At 57.4% G+C, this 17,860-nt stretch overlaps 1 protein-coding gene across 9 annotated transcripts in view; it reads left to right on the top strand.

Moving 5' to 3' along the window:
- The window catches only part of ZMIZ1 (zinc finger MIZ-type containing 1), a 236,979-nt gene that overhangs the window by 199,357 nt on the left and 19,762 nt on the right, over positions 1-17,860 (top strand). For 8 of the 9 annotated variants that reach the window (XM_087431979.1, XM_087431980.1, XM_087431983.1 and 5 more), the window contains 6 exons: positions 327-471; positions 10,947-11,061; positions 12,026-12,243; positions 13,291-13,489; positions 14,446-14,736; positions 17,603-17,785. In XM_087431979.1, coding sequence (XP_087288105.1) covers positions 327-471; positions 10,947-11,061; positions 12,026-12,243; positions 13,291-13,489; positions 14,446-14,736; positions 17,603-17,785 — 1,151 coding nt within the window. The remainder of the gene's footprint in view (positions 1-326; positions 472-10,946; positions 11,062-12,025; positions 12,244-13,290; positions 13,490-14,445; positions 14,737-17,602; positions 17,786-17,860) is intronic. The other variant, XM_087431981.1, reaches the window with a different exon arrangement.

The following is a 17,860-nucleotide window of genomic DNA, read 5'->3' as shown; positions in this document are numbered from 1 at the left end:
TTTGGGCCCCTCTCTCCCCATCCCGTCTCCCCTTGGCACCATCTCTGCCGTCCCCTCCATCGTTCTGACTCTCTCCTCTTTGCCATTAAAATCTGCCCTTCTCTTTTCCACTCTTGCTTTTCGGGCCTCCTTTGGGAGTGTTAGTCCCACTTCACAGGTGAGAACACTGAGGCCTCCTGAGCAGGCTTAGTGACTCTCCTGGTGTCACACAAAGGTGGGAGCAAAGCCAGTGTTGATAACACCCAGTCTGCGAGGGTGAGGTGGGAGTCAGCGTGGTGGGGCGTGGGGGCCGAGGTGCCCACTGACCATCCTGTCCTTCCTTGCAGCCCTGCTGTCCTCCTGGTGCGAGGAGCTCGGCCGCCTGCTGCTGCTGCGACATCAGAAGAGCCGCCAGAGCGACCCCCCCGGGAAACTCCCCATGCAGCCCCCCCTCAACTCCATGAGCTCCATGAAACCCACTCTGTCGCACAGGTGAGCAGGCGTGTGCCATCAGGGCCAGGGCTGCTGGGGTGGGCACTGGGCAGGCACCCCTAGGGCTCCTAGATCTCCTTGGAAATGCCCATGAGGTGGAAGAACTGGGGTGGGGGCATCTGAACAGCCGTGAGGATGACCTTTGTAAAATACAGTTGTTTAAATCCTTGTGGGTGAGCACTGTTTCCCCATCAAGGCAGAGGTTGAAAGTGCTGGCTGCCCCAGCCTGACTGCTCTGTACCTTCGTGGAGGCTGTTTCTTCGGGTTCTAGACTTTGGGTGGAAAGTTAGCATTCCTGAACCCAGGGCCTTCCCTCTTTCATGAGCAGGGTCTTGGGCAAACCCAGAGGAATCTGGGGCTGGAAGGGGCTCAGAAAGGTTGCAGGGCTGGTGGTCCCACCCCAGACAGGGACAGAGCCAGCCCAGGCTGACCAGGCTGCAGCAGGTGAGGCTGGGCCACCAGAAACCCAGGGTCACGGGCGGGAACGGGCTTGCCAGAGGCTGCCAGGCACTGAGGAGTTGGCCAGTCTTCCCTGCACCGGCCTCAGAAGGAGCACATGGTCAGGACCGGCAGTTCCCCTGGTCCCCGGTTAATTATCTCACAGGTCCCTTGCTGAGCTGGGGACGCTCTCTCTGAGCACTCTGTGTGCTGACCCTGGAACGACAGGGCCTGTCATGCTGTCTGCTCTCCCTGTGCGGGTCCCTGCTGATGACCAGCGGTGGCATTTGCCGTCAGAGCTCAGCTCTCGTTACCCAGCCTGACGGAGGCACCCGCAGCCCAGAGCACCATCAAGGCACTGCCAGGAAGCCGGGTGTTGGCCATGCTTTATAAATCAAATTAGAGGGTGTTGCAGCCAGAAGGGACCTCAGAGCTCCTAGAGCCCAACGCCCTGCTTGAGCAGGACAGCCCTGACGTGGGGTTCCCTGGCTCTGTCAGAAGCGCTTTGCACAACAGCAAGCCCACCACCACCACCCAGCGTCATTGCCTTGCCGCACCCTCAGTCGGGCCCATGACAGCTCCAACTCTTAGAACAGCCCCCACTGTGGGTGTTGCTCAGGGGGTCCGTTGGCGTTTGGGCAGGGTAGTTTCTCATGGTGCAGGACTTTGCAGGGCATTTGTGCCTTGGTCCCTGCCCACTCGATTCTTCTCGTGCCCCCCAGGCATTGCAAAAGCACCCTCGCACATTTTAGGGGGTGGGGGTATCACCTGTGGTTAAGAACCACTGTTCTAGAGAGGCAAAACCTGCCTCTGTCCACTTCCCACCCCTTGCCCCTGGCTCAGCTAAAAGCTGCAGGTCTTCTCCCTCTGAACTGCTGCCCGGCCACTGAGCACAGGCTGCCGCTGGGTGCAACCTAACCCACCTGCTTTGTGTTGACCCTTGTTACCTTTTAGCTCGTTAACTCTCCCTCCCGCCAGAATCATCCTGCCTCTCGACATCACATGTCTCGTGTCCTTCCCAGCCTTCTCTCCTCCAAGTCATTCCAGTAAAGCTGATGGCGGGCGGGGCCCCTGTAGCCCCCACTAGAGACCTGCCTCACACCTGCTTGGCCGTGACCGTTGGGACCACAGAGTGCCACGGATCTGGACCACGGCTAGCCCTTTGCCAGGTCTTTGCTGAGTTGAATTAAAGGCATGAGACTGCTGGGTCCTGAGGTTAACAGATGAAGGTTGGCTGTGTTCCAGAAGTTGAATCACCCTAGTTGGGGAAATAAGACTCAGGCAGGCAAGATTGGGAGCTAACAGATGGAGGCAGGGTTAGGGTGGGGTAACAGGCGGCTTGGCCTCGGGTGCAGAAGGAGGAAGATGGCCGGCTGACTTTCAGGAGGCTGCCCAGAGGACAGCCTTGACCTTGAAGGACTCAGGCTGGGAGCTGGGCAGGTGCATTCTATGAGTTCGAACTGGCTTTCCCAAGAAATGCTCTGGGCTAAAGAGCCGCTGGCTGGTACCCAGTGCCCTGCCACCACCACTGATTCAGCTCCCTGTCACATACCCATGGAAGGATAGAGAATGCAGAACAGGCGGCCGTCGGAGAAGGGAGAGCTGTGTGCTCTGGGGACTCATTAAGTATTGATGGATGACCAGTTGGTTCCATAGAATACAGCCTCCTCATGGAGTACAGTGAGGTGGCGAGCATCTGGACAATATCTCCCACCCTGAATGGCAGAACTAGAAAGGAAAGTGGGCCCAGAGCAGGACAGTGACTTGCCCAAGAACACACAGCCAGTAAGGGGCAGGGCAGGGCATTGAATCACACACGGTGCTCTGCGCTTCCCCCTACTGCTGGGCATTCAGGATCGGACCTCGCCCTATTTCCCATTTGATAGTGGGGCAGTTGAGACTAGAAAGAAGTGTCATCAGTTGAACAAGGACCAACCCACATCCCTTCAGGCCCAGGCATGTTCCAAGGGCGCATTGTGGCCAGTGACTCCAGGTTGGCTGTTCCCAATGGGGAGATCCCTCATTTCCAGGGAAACTCCAATGGGGTGCATCACCTTTTAAGTCCCTTGTGTAATTTCCCAAACGAGAAGGAAAGAAAGGGGAAGAGAGAGTCAAATACTTTCACAGATAAGAAACTATTCCGACTGTCATCCGCCACAATGGCACTGAATGTCTTGCCTTTTCATTAAGGAGACTTAGGGCCATGCTGAGCGTGGGGACCCTGGGGTGTTCAGGATTTGGTGCTCGGAGGTGTGTGACTGTTCAAGACTCGGGTCCTTGTCTGAAGGCTCTGAGGACAAGCAGACAGGAGAGGGCGAGGAGCCCCTGAAGCGTGAAGCCCCCGCTGTCTCTGGGGCGTCGTGACTGTTGTGTTTCTGTAGCTCCTGCAGACTGTGGAGGTCGGGGCCACGGCACCAGGCTGTGAGTGGGGGCCTGCGCCTCAAGCAAGGCCAGTCGGGAAAGGGTCAGGCTGCTGCGGCCCGAGGCAGTTGCTGAGGGTGCCGGTGGCTAGGAGGGATCTTGAGCACTCTCACGCTTGGATAGAACCTTATGGTTTGTGGAGCTGTCCATGGACTCACTCCCTGTCCGGTCCTGACGACTGATGTAGGTGGGTACCGTGCTCTCCACTTCACAGAGGTGCACAGAGCACTACACAGGAGAAGGGAGGCCGGGGAGGCCAGCCCAGGGCAGCAAGGGGCCTCGGGCCGGTGGCCAGGCAGCAGGACCCCTTCACACTCCCTGTAGTGACCTGGACTAATGCCAACAACTATTTCCGCCTTCCTTTCCCAGATTTTATTTTATTTTATTTATTTTTTTTTTTTTTTTAAAGATTTTATTTATTTTATTTTTCCCCCAAAGCCCCAGTACATAGTTGTCTGTCATAGCTGCACATCCTTCTAGTTGCTGTATGTGGGACGTGGCCTCAGCATGGCTGGAGGAGTGGTGCCTCGGTGCGCACCCGGGATCCGAACCCGGGCCGCCGGCAGCGGAGAGCACGCACTTAACCGCTAAGCCACGGGGCCGGCCCCCACTTTCCCAGATTTTAAATGAGTGGTTAAAAAAGCCATTTGTGATTAGCACGTTGTCCGTATGCAAATCAGTCCTGCAAAGGTAATTAAAAGCCTAACAAATCTTGTTTACACTCTTAATTTGATTACAATCAAAGCCCACTAGAGCTGGGGAAGACTCCAAGACTAAGGGGTGCCACCCTTCCTCCTCAAGGTGAGGGATTTGTGGCCCCCAGAAGAGAGGTTCCTGGGGGGACCCTGGTGCTCCCCTCAGATCCTGGCAGGGCCCTGGTGCTCCCCCGGATCCTGAGCGGGGCCCTGGTGCTCCCCCGGATCCTGAGCGGGGCCCTGGTGCTCCCCCGGATCCTGAGCGGGGCCCTGGTGCTCTCCTCTGTGCAGCAGGTGGGGGCACAGGCCCTGGAGCCAGGCTGATGGGCATCAAGCTTCGGCTCTGCCGTCTTCTCTGGGTAACTTCGGGCAGTTTCGTAACCTCTCTGCGCCTCACCTCCTCATCTGTAGAAGAGGAATAACAGCAGTGCAGGACGTGCAACGTGCTCGTCACCAGGCCTGGCACACACGGAGCCCCACAGACCAGTTGTTATTCCCCTGACGCTCAGCCTGGTGCCGTCAGACTGATGTGCTCATTCGTGGTCAGCTAGCAAAGCAGGGGTCCCTGAAAACCAGCCCCCAGTCTGCTCCTTTCCTTGGTCACATCGCACCAGCTTTGCCGCTTTCGTTTTTAGCTTTATTTTGCATAGCTGTACCTAAACCTCAGTTTGTAATAGATCCTTCTTCTTGCCCCCAGAAATTGAAAAAAACAAAAAAAGAAGCAGCAATGAGAGGGGGATTGAAGGACCCCTAAATCCTGCTCCTTCAGTTCCAGATTGCCAAGATGTAGGATCTTTTCCTTTCCTCCTTCCTATTGAAAAAACTTAAAACCCTCTAATATGCAGTTAACTGCATGAGTTCCTCTGAGTTTCACCGCAGGCAGGGGAGGACGCGGGCCCCGGGCACTGTGATGGTGGAGAGCACTGTTCATGGCTCCCCTGAACTGAAGAGGGTGGAGCTTCGGCTCGTCACCGGCTTGGCGTGTCACTAACGGTTACACTGCAGCCTTGCGCAGAGACGGGACCAATATAGCCAGATCAGGGAAATTAATCAGGGTGTGACAATACCCTGAATAGGAATTTGTTATTTCTCCCAAATAAAGTGGCTGTTAGAAGTGCAAGGGAAGAGATAACTCAGCCCTCCGCTGTTCTTCCCTCTGTGAGTGTCTGTGCAGACACTGCCCCAGGAGGTGCCCAGGAACCAGGAATCCTCACTCTCTCCTTCTGGGCTTTACTCATTTTCCCACATTCAGCAAACATCAGTCAGTGCCCATGGAACTGGCAAACAGACATGTAAACCATCTGCTCTAACTGCAGTGGGAAGAGCTCTTTATAAAAGATGTGAAAAAAGTGCTCAGGGAACAGAGGAAAATGCCCTTGGTTCTGCTTAGGAGAGTCACGAAAGGGAGTGTCCTGGCTGGGCTTTGAAGTATAGGTAGGAGTTCACTAGATAGAGATGGGAAGGCAGAGGAACACTGAGGAAAGCCTCAAGGCTTGGAAAATATGTTCAACAGGCAGGAATGATAATCCCACTCCCTCCCATTGATAGCATATTTGCAAAACTTCTAAGCACCATCATTGTATCATCAAGTAAATATGGGTACCTACACCACAGTCAGGCTAGAGAAATGGAGAGAAAGTGTAAGTACAGTTGAGCAAGGACTCTGCCAGGCACTGTGCTCAACTTTACCTGTGTTTGTTTGTTTCATCCTAGAAGAGCATTGGCCCCACTTTACAGATGAGAAAGTTGAGGCTGACTTAAGTAATGTGTCCTAGGTCATAGAAATCGCCAGTGGCAGAGCCAAGGTTTGACCCCAGAGAGTTTAAGTTCAGAGCCCAGATAGTTAACCACCATCCTTCAAGGCCTCCCTCTGCCATTTGAATGTTAGCCTCAAAAATGTGTGGTCGGAATCCCTAAATATTTGCCAATAGACTCAGTCCAGGCTAAAGCTAGTGATTTGATGTATAAAGTGTTTTTTTCTGGGACACTATTTGCATTTTCTCTTTGAGAGCAAACCTTACATATTCTCTGTCCCTTCATGCCACGTGGCTTCCCAAAGGCGACTTTGCCGAGAACCCCTGGGAAGCTGTGCCCCTTCTCGGAATCCTTGGGGACTTCTAGATTGCCTTCATCGTGCGTGCTCCCTTATATTATTGCCATCTTTGTGTGGGGAAGCACTACCTTGTCTGATCCTTAGCTCCCTGGGACAGTGGGATGTGGTCAGGCCCACCTGGAGACCTTGCCCTTGATGAGCTCCAGGACCCTGGGAGCCTGAGCTCCTAAGACATGCATCTGTTGAGCCCATTTAAAGGGATTAAATGAGTTCTTAGGTGAAAGTCACTTCACATAGTTCCTTGTATCTAGGAGCCACTCAATAAATCGTAACAACAACAGCAGCAGCAGCCAGCGGTTTAGGGTACCCGAGACATGCTGGACAGAGTCATTTTGCCTTACACATGTGACCTCACTTAGTTTTCATGCCAGCCTTCTGAGAGAGGGCCTCTCATCCCCCCATTTTACAGATGAGGACACTGAGGCATCGAGAGAGGGAGTAGCCACTTCAGTAGCTTCCTTGTGCCCCCTCCCTAGAGGCGGGACCTCCCCCTTGCTGGGTCCCAGTGCCCGTGTGGTCACAGGCACACTGGAGGTGCTTAGGAGTGAGGCTGAGGCATCCCTCTGAGGGTGAGCACAAGAGGGGGTGTTTCTCCCCGGCACTCTGGTTAGGAAAGGCTTCCTGAGCCCTGTAGGTATGTGAAGATACCCTGCCAGGCACAGGTAGCCTGAGAACTCAGAGCACCTGGGGCAGAAGGCAAAAGGCGGGAGGGGTCTCAATGGGGCCCCAGGAACGTGAGGAACAAGTGGAGCTCAGGCCAGTGGACATGGCAAGGCCTTCTTGGAGGAGGTGGCCTTTGGAGGGGGAGCCTGGAAAGGATGAGTGGCGATTTTCAGAGTAGGGACGAAGCATCTCAGGCTAAGAGGAGGCACGGAGATGGGAAAGCAGCTGCCCCCATGTTAGGAGGCACTTGGCAGGCAGAACCCTGCTGAGATTCCAGGTGGCTTCTGGCACTGGTGCCTCTGGAGGTGGCACAGGATTCCTGCGGCCGTTCTGGCTGGACAGGACTGTGGCTGGGGGCAGCTTGTGGCATGAGACCAGGCCGTGCTGGATTGGGGGTGTGGAGAGCTGGGCAAGATTACTGAGTGGGTTGTCAGATCTTAGGGGCTCCGGCCTCCCTCTGAACTGTGACCAGGTATGGACATGAGCAGGGAAGTGGTTCCCAGTGGGCAGCCCTGAGATGCAGGGGACCTCTGACCTGGGCTGAGCATTTCTGCTGGTTAAACAGTACTTGCAGAGGAGGGAAGGGACCTCAGAACGCCCCCCACAGGCCCTCTAGGCCTTCTCTTCATCACACCAGGCACCCCCCTACTCTGGGAGGGCCCAGGAGCCTGGCTTGTCCTTGATCCTCGGGCGCAGGGAGCTGGGCAGCTCCCCAGTGGCCGTGTCTGAGTCTGCTCGGAGGCGTTGGCAGGGCTGACTGCCCCTGTGGGCCTGTGGGGGTGAGAGCCTTCACTGCAACAGCAGGAGCCGTCTCCCCAGGAGATGAGTCACAGGCGCGTCGGTGCGGCTGCCACTTCTGCTTCTGCAGCAGGTGTGAGTGGGGGCGAGCAAGTCCCCAAGACCTCCCCTACACGCGTGTGCCTGTCTCTTCCCCCACGCGTGCACAGCAACATGCCGACAAGACCCATGTGCATGCACACATACATGTCCCCATACACGTACATGCACACCAGGTGTACGCCTGGGCTCTAGGGTCAACCTTCCACCCAGATGGCGGGATGCCCAGTTTGGGAACGTTGATTAAGTTTGCTTCTCACCAAGTTTGGGGTGGAGGGGACGAAACAGGAAGGAGCCGGTTTCCGCCCACAAGGCCCACCCACGGAGCTGCAGGGCAGTTGGGAGCTTGTTTGTGGGCCTGTGCAGTATCCCGGCTCACCGGGGCCTCCCCCCCTGGGGTGGTGAGGCAGCAGCTGCCGGGCCCCTGGGCTCCCGGGGGGGCTTTACTTCCTGAGCCTGCCAGGTGTGTTCTGAAAGGAGGTGAATCTCAGGCAGAACCAGATGCCAGCCTGGAGGGGTGATGGGAGCTTGTGGAACAGGAGTTCTGGGGAGAAAAGACAGACTCAGGCTTGTACTGCTAAGTTGCTGGGGGGTCCTGTGTTCAATCCAGCCACACCTAGGACGAGGGCCCCATAGGAGAGCGTGTGTCCGGGGGTCTCCTCTTTGTTGTTTAAAACTGTAGCCTGCAGGCCTCCCTGCGAGACTCTGGTGTGCCAGCCCTGGACCAGGCGGTGCTCCAGGTCTCCAGTGACCTCCACAGGAGAGCAGAGGTTCTTCGAGCTGAACTGCACTGAGGAGCAGACTCATTGCTTACTTTCCTGTGCTTCTCTGCCCTGCCCAAGCTCTCTGAGCTCCCAGGTCCCCAGTCAGCCTCCCAGATGCAGAGAGTGTAAGCCGTCTGTCACCTTTGACCTGTGCATCTGGGCCTCACCCATTTCCGCTGACCCGCATCATGTCCGCCACGTCCGGCCTACAGTGGAGGGCTGGGTTCCCTGAGGACAGCTCGTCTCCCCCCAGAAACCATGAGTAATGCTGAAGTCTGGGTCATGTTCCAGTTGAGAAAGTCTTTTTGTCTGCATTCTCTTCTTTGAGCCACATCAGACTTACGCTGCCGAGGCCTGTGTTGTTCAGACTTATTTGACAGAGACCCACAGTAAATGTGCATTTTACACCGAGACCCAGGGCGCACATATGCTTGTATATAAAATCAAGACATGAGTTCAAGGAATGATATTCTTCCTTACTGTGTGCTCACACTTGATCACGTTCTGTTTTATTCCCTCTTTCTCCCCTCATGCTAGTTTGATGTCATGACCCGCTCATGTTTCATGACCTGCAGATTGAAAACGTTGAGAGAGTAGAGCAGAGGGTGCCATTCTTCTGCCCATTTTACAGATGAGGAGACTGAGTGCAGACAGGCTTGGGGACTTGCACCAGGGCCCTGAGCCAGGGAGGGGTGGGTCCAGGACTTGTATCCAGGTGCCAAAAAACGCCAGGGTGAGAGAGAGTAGGGGTGGAGTGGCTGTTCTCCAAGGGAGTCAGGGCAGGTCCTCTAGTGAGGTGACTTCTGAGCAGAGACAGGAAGGAAACCAGAGGGTGTCCAGGCAGGGGGAGAGCAAGCACGGGCAGGCAGTGACACGTTCCTGCCCTGCAGTCTGCCTGCCTCTGCAGGGGCACCCATCCGACTTGACCAGCACTGCCGAGGGCTTCGCCCAGCAAGGAGCAGGGCAGGCACCAGACTCAGACCCCCGGCTCCCCTCTGTCTGCCGCCCTCCTGGGAGTCCTGGCCTCTGGGCTGGCTCCCAGCACCTCCGCTCCCAGTCACCCCAGCCTCCAGGGCCTGGACTGGCTGCTCGGCCAGGCTACGAGTTCACCAGGCCTGAGTGGGCGCTTTTGCCTTCCGCTAACTCCTGTGATGAAGGCACAAGCCAGACAGGCATGAGGTGTTCTCTTACCACACCACCCTCCTCCAGAGCCCCCTGCCCCCCCACCTCCCCTCCCCATGCCCTGGTACCCAACTGTGCTGCCTTGCAGGCCTCACCCCTGTCAGGATGCCCTGGGCAGAGGTGGTACCACAGGTGTGGGCACTCTGCTTTTCTACTCTTCCTGGGGCCGGGTCTGGGATTTTCTCTGGGTGAGAGGTCAAGAGGTCAAGCCGAGAGTCAAGCAGGGCTGGCTCCAGGGGCGAGGCTGCCTCAGCCTGGCACTCTGGGGGACCGGGACCCCTGGCAGGTTCTTCCTGTGGTGACCCCACTGGCCCCTTCTCGAGCTTGTGGCCCTGCTCCTCTCCCCGGGGTCTGCCGGACCTCACTCTCCACCTGCACCACAGCCTCTAACGGGAAGCCATTACTGAGCACTTACTGTGTGCAGGACAGAGCATTGGGCCTAAGGCTGAGTCTTTACTTCTGATGTTTGGGGGGCGCTCCTCAGGAGATGTTCCCAAACAAGGTGGATACTGCTGGGGCTGGCAAGGAGGCCGGGGACGTGGGGATGGTTGGGGGTGCTCTAGGAGAGGTGGGAGCCAAGGTGGGGAAGCAGGGTCGGGTGGGATTAGCCAACAGGGTAAATCATTCTGAAGTGAGTTCGGACTTCGGCTTGTAAACGCTAGACGCCACTGAAGGTCTTGACTGTGCGGAGTGTCTTAGGTATTTGAGGGAGAGCGGCTTGGTGGAACGAGAGGTTGGGGTGGGAGCAGAGGAGGAAGCGTGGCAGGTAGGCCTGTACCTGCAATCCAGAGTCGGGAAGGAAGAGTGACGTAAGGAACCTCCTTCCAAAGGCTGGATCAGCTGGGCTGGGCGGCCAGTCTGCTATGAGGGTCGGGAGGAAGGGGGAAGAGCCGGGAGGAAGGGGGAAGAGCCGGGACTCAGCCTGGGGCCCTTCCGGCCTTTTCTGAGAAGGGCCTGGGGAGGTGTGAGGGGAAGCTAGGGCGGGGGAACCAGAGCTCTTTCTGGAGAGCCGCCTGGAGTCGGCATGGTGGGAGAAGGAGCTTAGGTTGAGCCTGCAGGTCTCTCTCTTGTCCTCTGCAGGGAGGCCTGTGGACTTTGGGCTAGGGGGAGACACACAGCCATGGGGTTGGCTCCCCCGCAGTGTTGTGGGGAGAGGTGGTCACTTAAGCACAGTCTGTCACCACGTGAAGCATACCTGTTCTGCATTGGACACCATGGCAGACCCAGGGGACTCACAACTGACTGAGACGGGGGTCCCCTAGGCTTGGCTGGGAGCCGTGGAGCATGGTGGGGTGATGGGGCTCGCCTCCATCTCAGCCTGTCTGCGGCCCCTGAGGATCCCCCCTCTGTCTCCCTCTGCAGTGATGGGTCATTCCCCTATGACTCTGTCCCTTGGCAGCAGAACACCAACCAGCCTCCCGGCTCCCTCTCCGTGGTCACTACAGTTTGGGGAGTGACCAACACGTCCCAGAGCCAGGTAAGAGCCTGTCCTGCCCCTAGCCACAGCCGCTCTCAGGCATTACCATCCCTTGAGCTCTGGGGCCCTTGGGTCCCCGTGCCATGCCAGCCCTCCTTGCTCTCCCAGTGCTGCCCAGCTGGAAAGACCAGCTTTCAGGGCACACCCAGCTGTGGACACACCTCCACCCAGGACGGGTCTACACCTGCCTCAGGAGGGCAGCGGCTGGCCCCTGTGCACTGCCCCCATGCTAAGGCCTTTCCAGGGGAAACAGCTCTCATCTGACAGACAGCAGGGGGTTCTTGCCCAGCCCACGTTTACTTTGGTTGGATAAACAAGAGAACTTCCTGGGTATTATTGGCCTCAGAGCTCCAGCGTCTGATGTCTTTGACCCTGGATGGCTTGGGTTATATTTCAGTAAAATGTTGAGCCTTCAACTTGTGACAAACCCTTCTCTACACCCCTGGCCAACCCTGCCTCCAGTTCTCATTCCTTCCTCTCCCCCTGCCCGGCCTCTGCTATGGCCACATGGAAGGCTCGGGGCTAGTTGCCACCCTGGAGAGAACCACTGGGCTTACCTGTGGTACCGGGCACAGATGCCCCTTGGCCAGGATCCTGCTGCTCTCCAGAGCTGGCAAGTTGGGCTTCTCTTTGCCCTCACAGAGCAGGGCCTCTGTGTATCTCGACGCTCTGGGTATCCAGGCCCCTTTGTGGGGCGGGAGGGCTGAGAATTCCAGTCCTTTCCCACCTGCCACCTGGTACAGGACCAGCCTCACCTCATTCCATCACAGGCTGAGGTCTGATCTACACTGCCTGCTTCCAGGTTGAGTAACCCCCTTCTAATCATTTGTACACTCTGAGAACCCTTAATGCTCCCCCATTTTTCTCCGTTTCCTCTGTTATCCTCCGTCTGTTTCACTCTCCCCACCCCCCATTTCTCCTTTTTCCTCTCCACATGGGTGACAACCACTCTCTGTGCCCACAGGTCCTTGGGAACCCTATGGCCAATGCCAACAACCCCATGAATCCAGGCGGCAACCCCATGGCGTCGGGCATGACCACCAGCAACCCCGGCCTCAACTCCCCACAGTTTGCTGGGCAGCAGCAGCAGTTCTCGGCCAAGGCTGGCCCTGCTCAGCCCTACATCCAGCAGAGCATGTACGGCCGGCCCAACTACCCCGGCAGCGGGGGCTTCGGGGCCAGGTGAGCGGGGCTGGCCAGGGGCAGCAGCCTTCAGAAGTGGTGCCTGAGCCCTGCCCTTCCCCTCCAGCCAGGAGAAGACTAAAATTTAAGTCCCAGCGCCGTGCTTCTTGGCCTGGGACATGGGTGAGCCCTGCTGGCCCCTCTCTCATCCTCAGTTGTCCCATTGGTTGAAGGGACGCAGTCATCCCCCATTCTCGGGGCCGGTCTGCGGGTCAGATGCTGCAGCGGCTGGGTGGTGTGGTGACAGCCATCAGGCCATGGGGGTGGAGGGACTACGTTCGCATTTCTCAGAATGGGCCTCCTCTGCCTCATGTCTCTGTAAGTTGGCAGACACTGAGAGAGCTGGATCGGGGGAGTTACAGAGCAGCTCTCCATGGGGTGCAGGAGGATCAGCCCTGCCCTGAGTTACGGAGGCAGAGCTGTGCAGAGGCAGGGAATCCCTTGGTTTGAGAGGAAGGGAGGAATGGGCAGGGAAGCCCAAGAAGGCACTCCAGGGATGTGGGGCAGGGCAGAGGCGCCCCATTCCTCCTCTTGCCACCCCACCTTGCTCTAAGACCGCCTCCTTGGCCTCACCCCTCCCCAGCTCCCAGGGCTGACCACAGCCCTGCCCGGTATAAGCACAGTAAGGCCTTATGGTTAAACACAGGTTCCAGACACACCTGAAGCTGCATCCCCAGCCTGGCATCCACCGCAGGAAGGCTGTGGGCAAGTTGCTCGAGTTCTCTGAGGCTCAGTGTCCTCCTCCAGAAGATGAGCTGAGGGCAGCCGGGGGGCAGTGATCTTGTGCATGTGAGAGTGAGCGCCAGCCGGCACCCAGCCAGGGCTCCAAAAACACAGCAGCTTAGTGGTCACCGAGCGGCACAAATGGCTACCAACCCACAGGAGGCCCCTGTCCCCTCTGGACTCTGAGTCTGGAGACCTGCCCATCCATGAGCTAAGGGCAGGAGGGCCTGGAACGGCCCTGTCCTCTTCCTCCCAGCGCAGGGCTTGAAATGGGTTTGTCTTTAGATTCAGGCAATATCTAACTCTGCCTTCTCTCCCTCACAGTTACCCTGGGGGTCCTAATGCCCCTGCAGGCATGGGCATCCCTCCGCATACCAGGCCACCTGCTGACTTCACTCAGCCAGCGGCTGCGGCCGCAGCAGCTGCAGTGGCAGCAGCGGCAGCCACGGCCACGGCCACAGCCACGGCCACTGTGGCAGCCTTGCAGGAGACGCAGAACAAGGATATAAACCAGTATGGACCGGTAAGGGCCCGTTATCCTGGTCCAGCCTCACCCAGGCGGACAGCCCCAGGGAATCAGAGTTGGGGTGTCGGTGCCTGTGGGGCTATGTGTGCTGGGGGCGGGGGGGCTGATGGTGTCAGGGTGCGTTTGGGTTTTCTGGAAGCACGCAGAGGGATGTGTGTTGGGACGTGGGTGTGTCAGTGTGGTTGGGTGTTGGGGGGGCAGTGTTTGGGTGCTTGTGTTTGTTTTGAGTGGGTTGGTGGCTTGTGTGTATCTCCATTTGGGGAAGGAAGGTCCATATTGCTCTCTGGGCCCCTACTCACCAAAGAACTGGCTCGGTGCCTAAAATAGCCTTGTCACCAGTCTGTCCCAAGGGTGGCCTCTGAAGGCCAGTGCTCTCCTAGTCAGCCCGTTGGTGGATTCTGCTCCCCTGACCTTCAGAAGGACAGGGTGGGGATGAGGAGAGGGGGACCCCCACAGGAATGCAGAACAGGTGTGGAGGTCGGGATTGCAGGATGGGGACAGCAGGGCAAGTGGGCAGAGGTGGGCGCTGGGGCTGCATCAGACTTTGTGGGTGGAGGGTGTGTCTCCATTGGCAGAGGACCAAGGGCAGGGCCAGGTCTTCCACGAAAGGGGCTCCTGCCTCCATCCTCATCCGCCTTCATCCTCCCATGCTCCTCCCACCCCTGCACTCACTTCCGCTTCCCTGCCTGCCTCCCTGGAAATGCTGCCTGTGCTTTGGAGTGACCACGCCCCATCCTGTTAACACCCCTTGGGCTGCATCTTTCCTATTTGGCCTGCAGAGGGCAACAGTGAGCCCAGGAGGCCGGCCTTCCCTCTGGGCCTGGTCACCAGCTGCAGCCAAATAGGAAAGTGCCCCCAACCCTGAGCCCCCCACCTGCCCCACACTTCCCTCCCTGCACTTTCAATGCATGTGGCATTTTATTCTTTTTTTTTTTCTTCTTCTCCCGTTGAAGGTCTGTTCCTCTTTCCAGATGGGTCCCACCCAGGCGTATAACAGCCAATTCATGAACCAGCCCGGGCCGCGGGGGCCTGCCTCCATGGGGGGCAGCATGAACCCTGCAAGCATGGCGGCTGGCATGACACCCTCGGGGATGAGCGGCCCTCCCATGGGCATGAACCAGCCCCGGCCGCCCGGCATCAGCCCCTTTGGCACACACGGGCAGCGGATGCCCCAGCAGACCTACCCGGGCCCCCGGCCCCAGTCCCTTCCCATTCAAAGCATAAAGAGGCCATACCCAGGAGAGGTGAGTGTGACAGCAGGCAGGTGGTGGGCAGGGTGGGAGATGGAGGGACCACGGGCTTGAAGACAGAGGGGCTGTGGGCAATACCTTGGAAAGAGCATGGATTGACTTTCAGAAACCCTGGACCAAAAGGCAGAGCCTCAGGAGTCAGGTGCTCATGGGTTCAAGACCAGCTCTGCCATTTCCCAGCTGGAAGACCTTGAACAAGTCAGGTCACCTCCTTGAGTCTCAGTTTTTTCATTTGTGAAAGGCAGTGACAGTCCAGCCCACCTCCCAAGTCTGCTTGGGAGACTTGAAGGAGAGGACACACAGGTAGCAGTTCGCCCTGGGCCAGTGGGGTGGGCACTTAGCAGGCAGCAGCTGTGAGTTTTCTCTGGTCTGGGTGCAGACACTAGCTGGGGGACTTAGAGTAAGGAACTAAACCTCACTCCCACCTGAGGGCTTCTTACTGCCAAGAGTGAGAGATGAGAAAAAACCCTGTAAATATCTAAAGGCTGTGCGTGTTGGAGAAGTGACTGGAAGGCAGACCGAGTATTTCTTAGGGCTGGTCTCCATCAACAGTCAGCGGCTCTGCTGGGAGGAATGCTGCCATTGGGCTGCCCAGCCATCTCAGCCAAGGGATCGGTGAAGATTTAGGGAAGTACAACCCACAGCTCCTGTCCTCTAGGAACCGAGACCAGCAGGAAAGATAAGGTCTAAGCAGGAACCCACAAGGGAACGATGCACGATGGGGTGTACAGAAATCAACATGAGGTCAAAGAAGGAGGACTTCCTGGAGGGAGTGTCACAAGGCTTTCAGTGAGCACTTAGAAAACGAGTTGGCAGCAAGTGGCCTACCTGGGTAACTGGGTAAGGATTTAGTTCACCTGCAGAAGACACAGGGACCCCAAAATGCTGCCTTGGCACACGCTCCTTGGGAAGCCTGCCTTGATTCCTCGACTAAAGTCCTAGGCATTTTCCCCCAGTGCTCTGCTTGCACACCTGTTCTCAGATCGACTTCCCCACCCTTGTCTCAGATCTGTGGCCTTCAGCTTGGGTTTACAGTGGGTTTAGAGCCCAAAGACCTTAAGTTCCTTGAAGGTCTGTGTGACTCCCCTTAGCATCCACCCTAGCTCGGGCTGGAAGGTGGCTTGGCCATTGATGGAGGTGCCCTGAGTCCACACAGGGAGAGGTCAGGGACCTCCTCAAACACCCAGGAGCCTGGATCCAGCCCTGACTCTCCTCTGGTGTGTCAGCACCAGTTCAGGGAGGGGCCAGAGCAGGACAGTGGCTTCCAAGGTCCTGGCTGTTCTTGGGGAGGCCTCCAGCTGCTGGCCTCACTCCTGTACACAGCCCCCACGCGTGTTCTGGGTCCTCTCTCAGCCCCCTCTGTGCTCAGACTCCCGCATCCCCTCTGACTGGGCTACAGATGCATCTGCAGGCCCAGCCCCGGGGCTGCCGGCACCCAAGGAGGCGATCACAGAAAAAGCGGGGGAATTCCCAGGCGTTAGCTGGATGTCAGCCCTGCACCTGCCCCGGTGTTCTGCTCCCCGGCTCTTGCCTGCCATGGCAGGGCACACCAAAGGCTCTCAGTTATTTTTACTAAATCATCCTCTTCATTAGAACGCTGACGCTACCCAGCTACAGAATGCCTGACACTGGACTGTGACCCTGGGTGGTCACAGCTTCTGCCACCTGACCCTGTCTGGGAGGACTGGCGTCACCTTGCAACAGCACGCTCATAGAATCTTTGAATGGTTGGAACCTTGGAGCAGGGTGTGGAGTCAGGTCACGTGGTCCCGCACAGGACTCTGTTCTCTAGCCTGGTGGACAGGCCGCAGCCTTCACTTCCACTCCTCCAGTGATGAGATGGGAACCTCACTGTCACACAGAGCAGCCACTGTACCGCAACAGTGCAAGTGGGCAGAGTTCTTCAGCACTGACACAGACATCGCCTGTCCTCTGCCATTTACCCCCGGATCCGTCTTTCATTTGTTGAGCAAGTATTTATTAAGAGCCTTTCTTTGCCAGACGCTGGGGACATAGCTACCTCCTGGACCTCTGAGCCTAGAGGGCAGGAGAGACAGTTAATAGACAAGGAGTTTCAACAGACAGGGAAGAAGAAACCACTGACTCCGCAGGATGTAGTGGCCTGGAGTGTCTGGGCGGCAGGTGGCCCTGAGGGTCACCTGATCTTACAGATGGGGAGGCGGCTGGCGGGTGCAGATGCGCGTAAGCAGGAGTAACGTGTATGACCTCGTAGATCTCCAAAGATGCTGACCCTCCCCTCCCTGGAGCCATCTCGTCTTCTCTCTCAGTTGTCTCTCCCCAGAGTGGTTGTCTTGTCGCTTCACCAGCCTGGTTCTTCCAACCTCTGCACAGATGACCCAAACTGAACATCATTGTGTTCCACTCAGTGTGGGGTACAGGGACTGCACCTCCGAATCAGCCTCAGAATGCAGGGGTGAAGGAAGGGGGTCACCTTTCTGGAAGTGCACCCTGTTGTCTGCGTTCCTCTGTCATGTACCAAGCACTAGGAGAGACACAAAGGGGGCTTTAGAGACAGCTACCTCATAACGACGTGAACAAGAGGTTCTGAAAGTGCTCTCGGAGTTCAGGGGATGTGGTGCTTCGAGAAAGACAGCTTCATGGGAAGGTGGCCCATGAGCGGGACAGGCAGAATGCAGTGTCCCTGGATGTCAGGACAAGAAGGGGCCCCAGGCATTATCTGGTTGAGCCTCTCCCCTTTCCAGGCGGGGACGGCGTTTGGTGGGGGGAAAACAGCAGGGGCAAAGGAGGGGAGATGGGTGGGACAATCCTGGTGTTCTGGTGAGCAGCTTAACTCCACAACACTGATGACCTTTCCCCTCTCCTTTCTCTGCCGCCTCAGCCCAACTATGGAAACCAGCAATATGGACCAAACAGCCAGTTCCCCACCCAGCCAGGCCAGTACCCCACCCCTACCCCCCCACGGCCACTCACCTCTCCCAACTACCCTGGGCAAAGGATGCCCAGCCAGCCAAGTACTGGGCAGTACCCGCCCCCCACGGTCAACATGGGGCAGTATTACAAGGTGAGTCCCACCACCCCACAGGCCCCTTCCCTCCTTACCACCTCACATCCCTACCCCCAACCTGTGTCATCCAGG

This window comes from Ceratotherium simum, chromosome 6, assembly GCF_057802395.1.
Source record: "Ceratotherium simum simum isolate JZ-2026a chromosome 6, ASM5780239v1, whole genome shotgun sequence".
In the NCBI taxonomy this organism is placed as follows: domain Eukaryota; kingdom Metazoa; phylum Chordata; class Mammalia; order Perissodactyla; family Rhinocerotidae; genus Ceratotherium; species Ceratotherium simum.
This window is presented reverse-complemented; position numbering and strand designations above follow the sequence as displayed.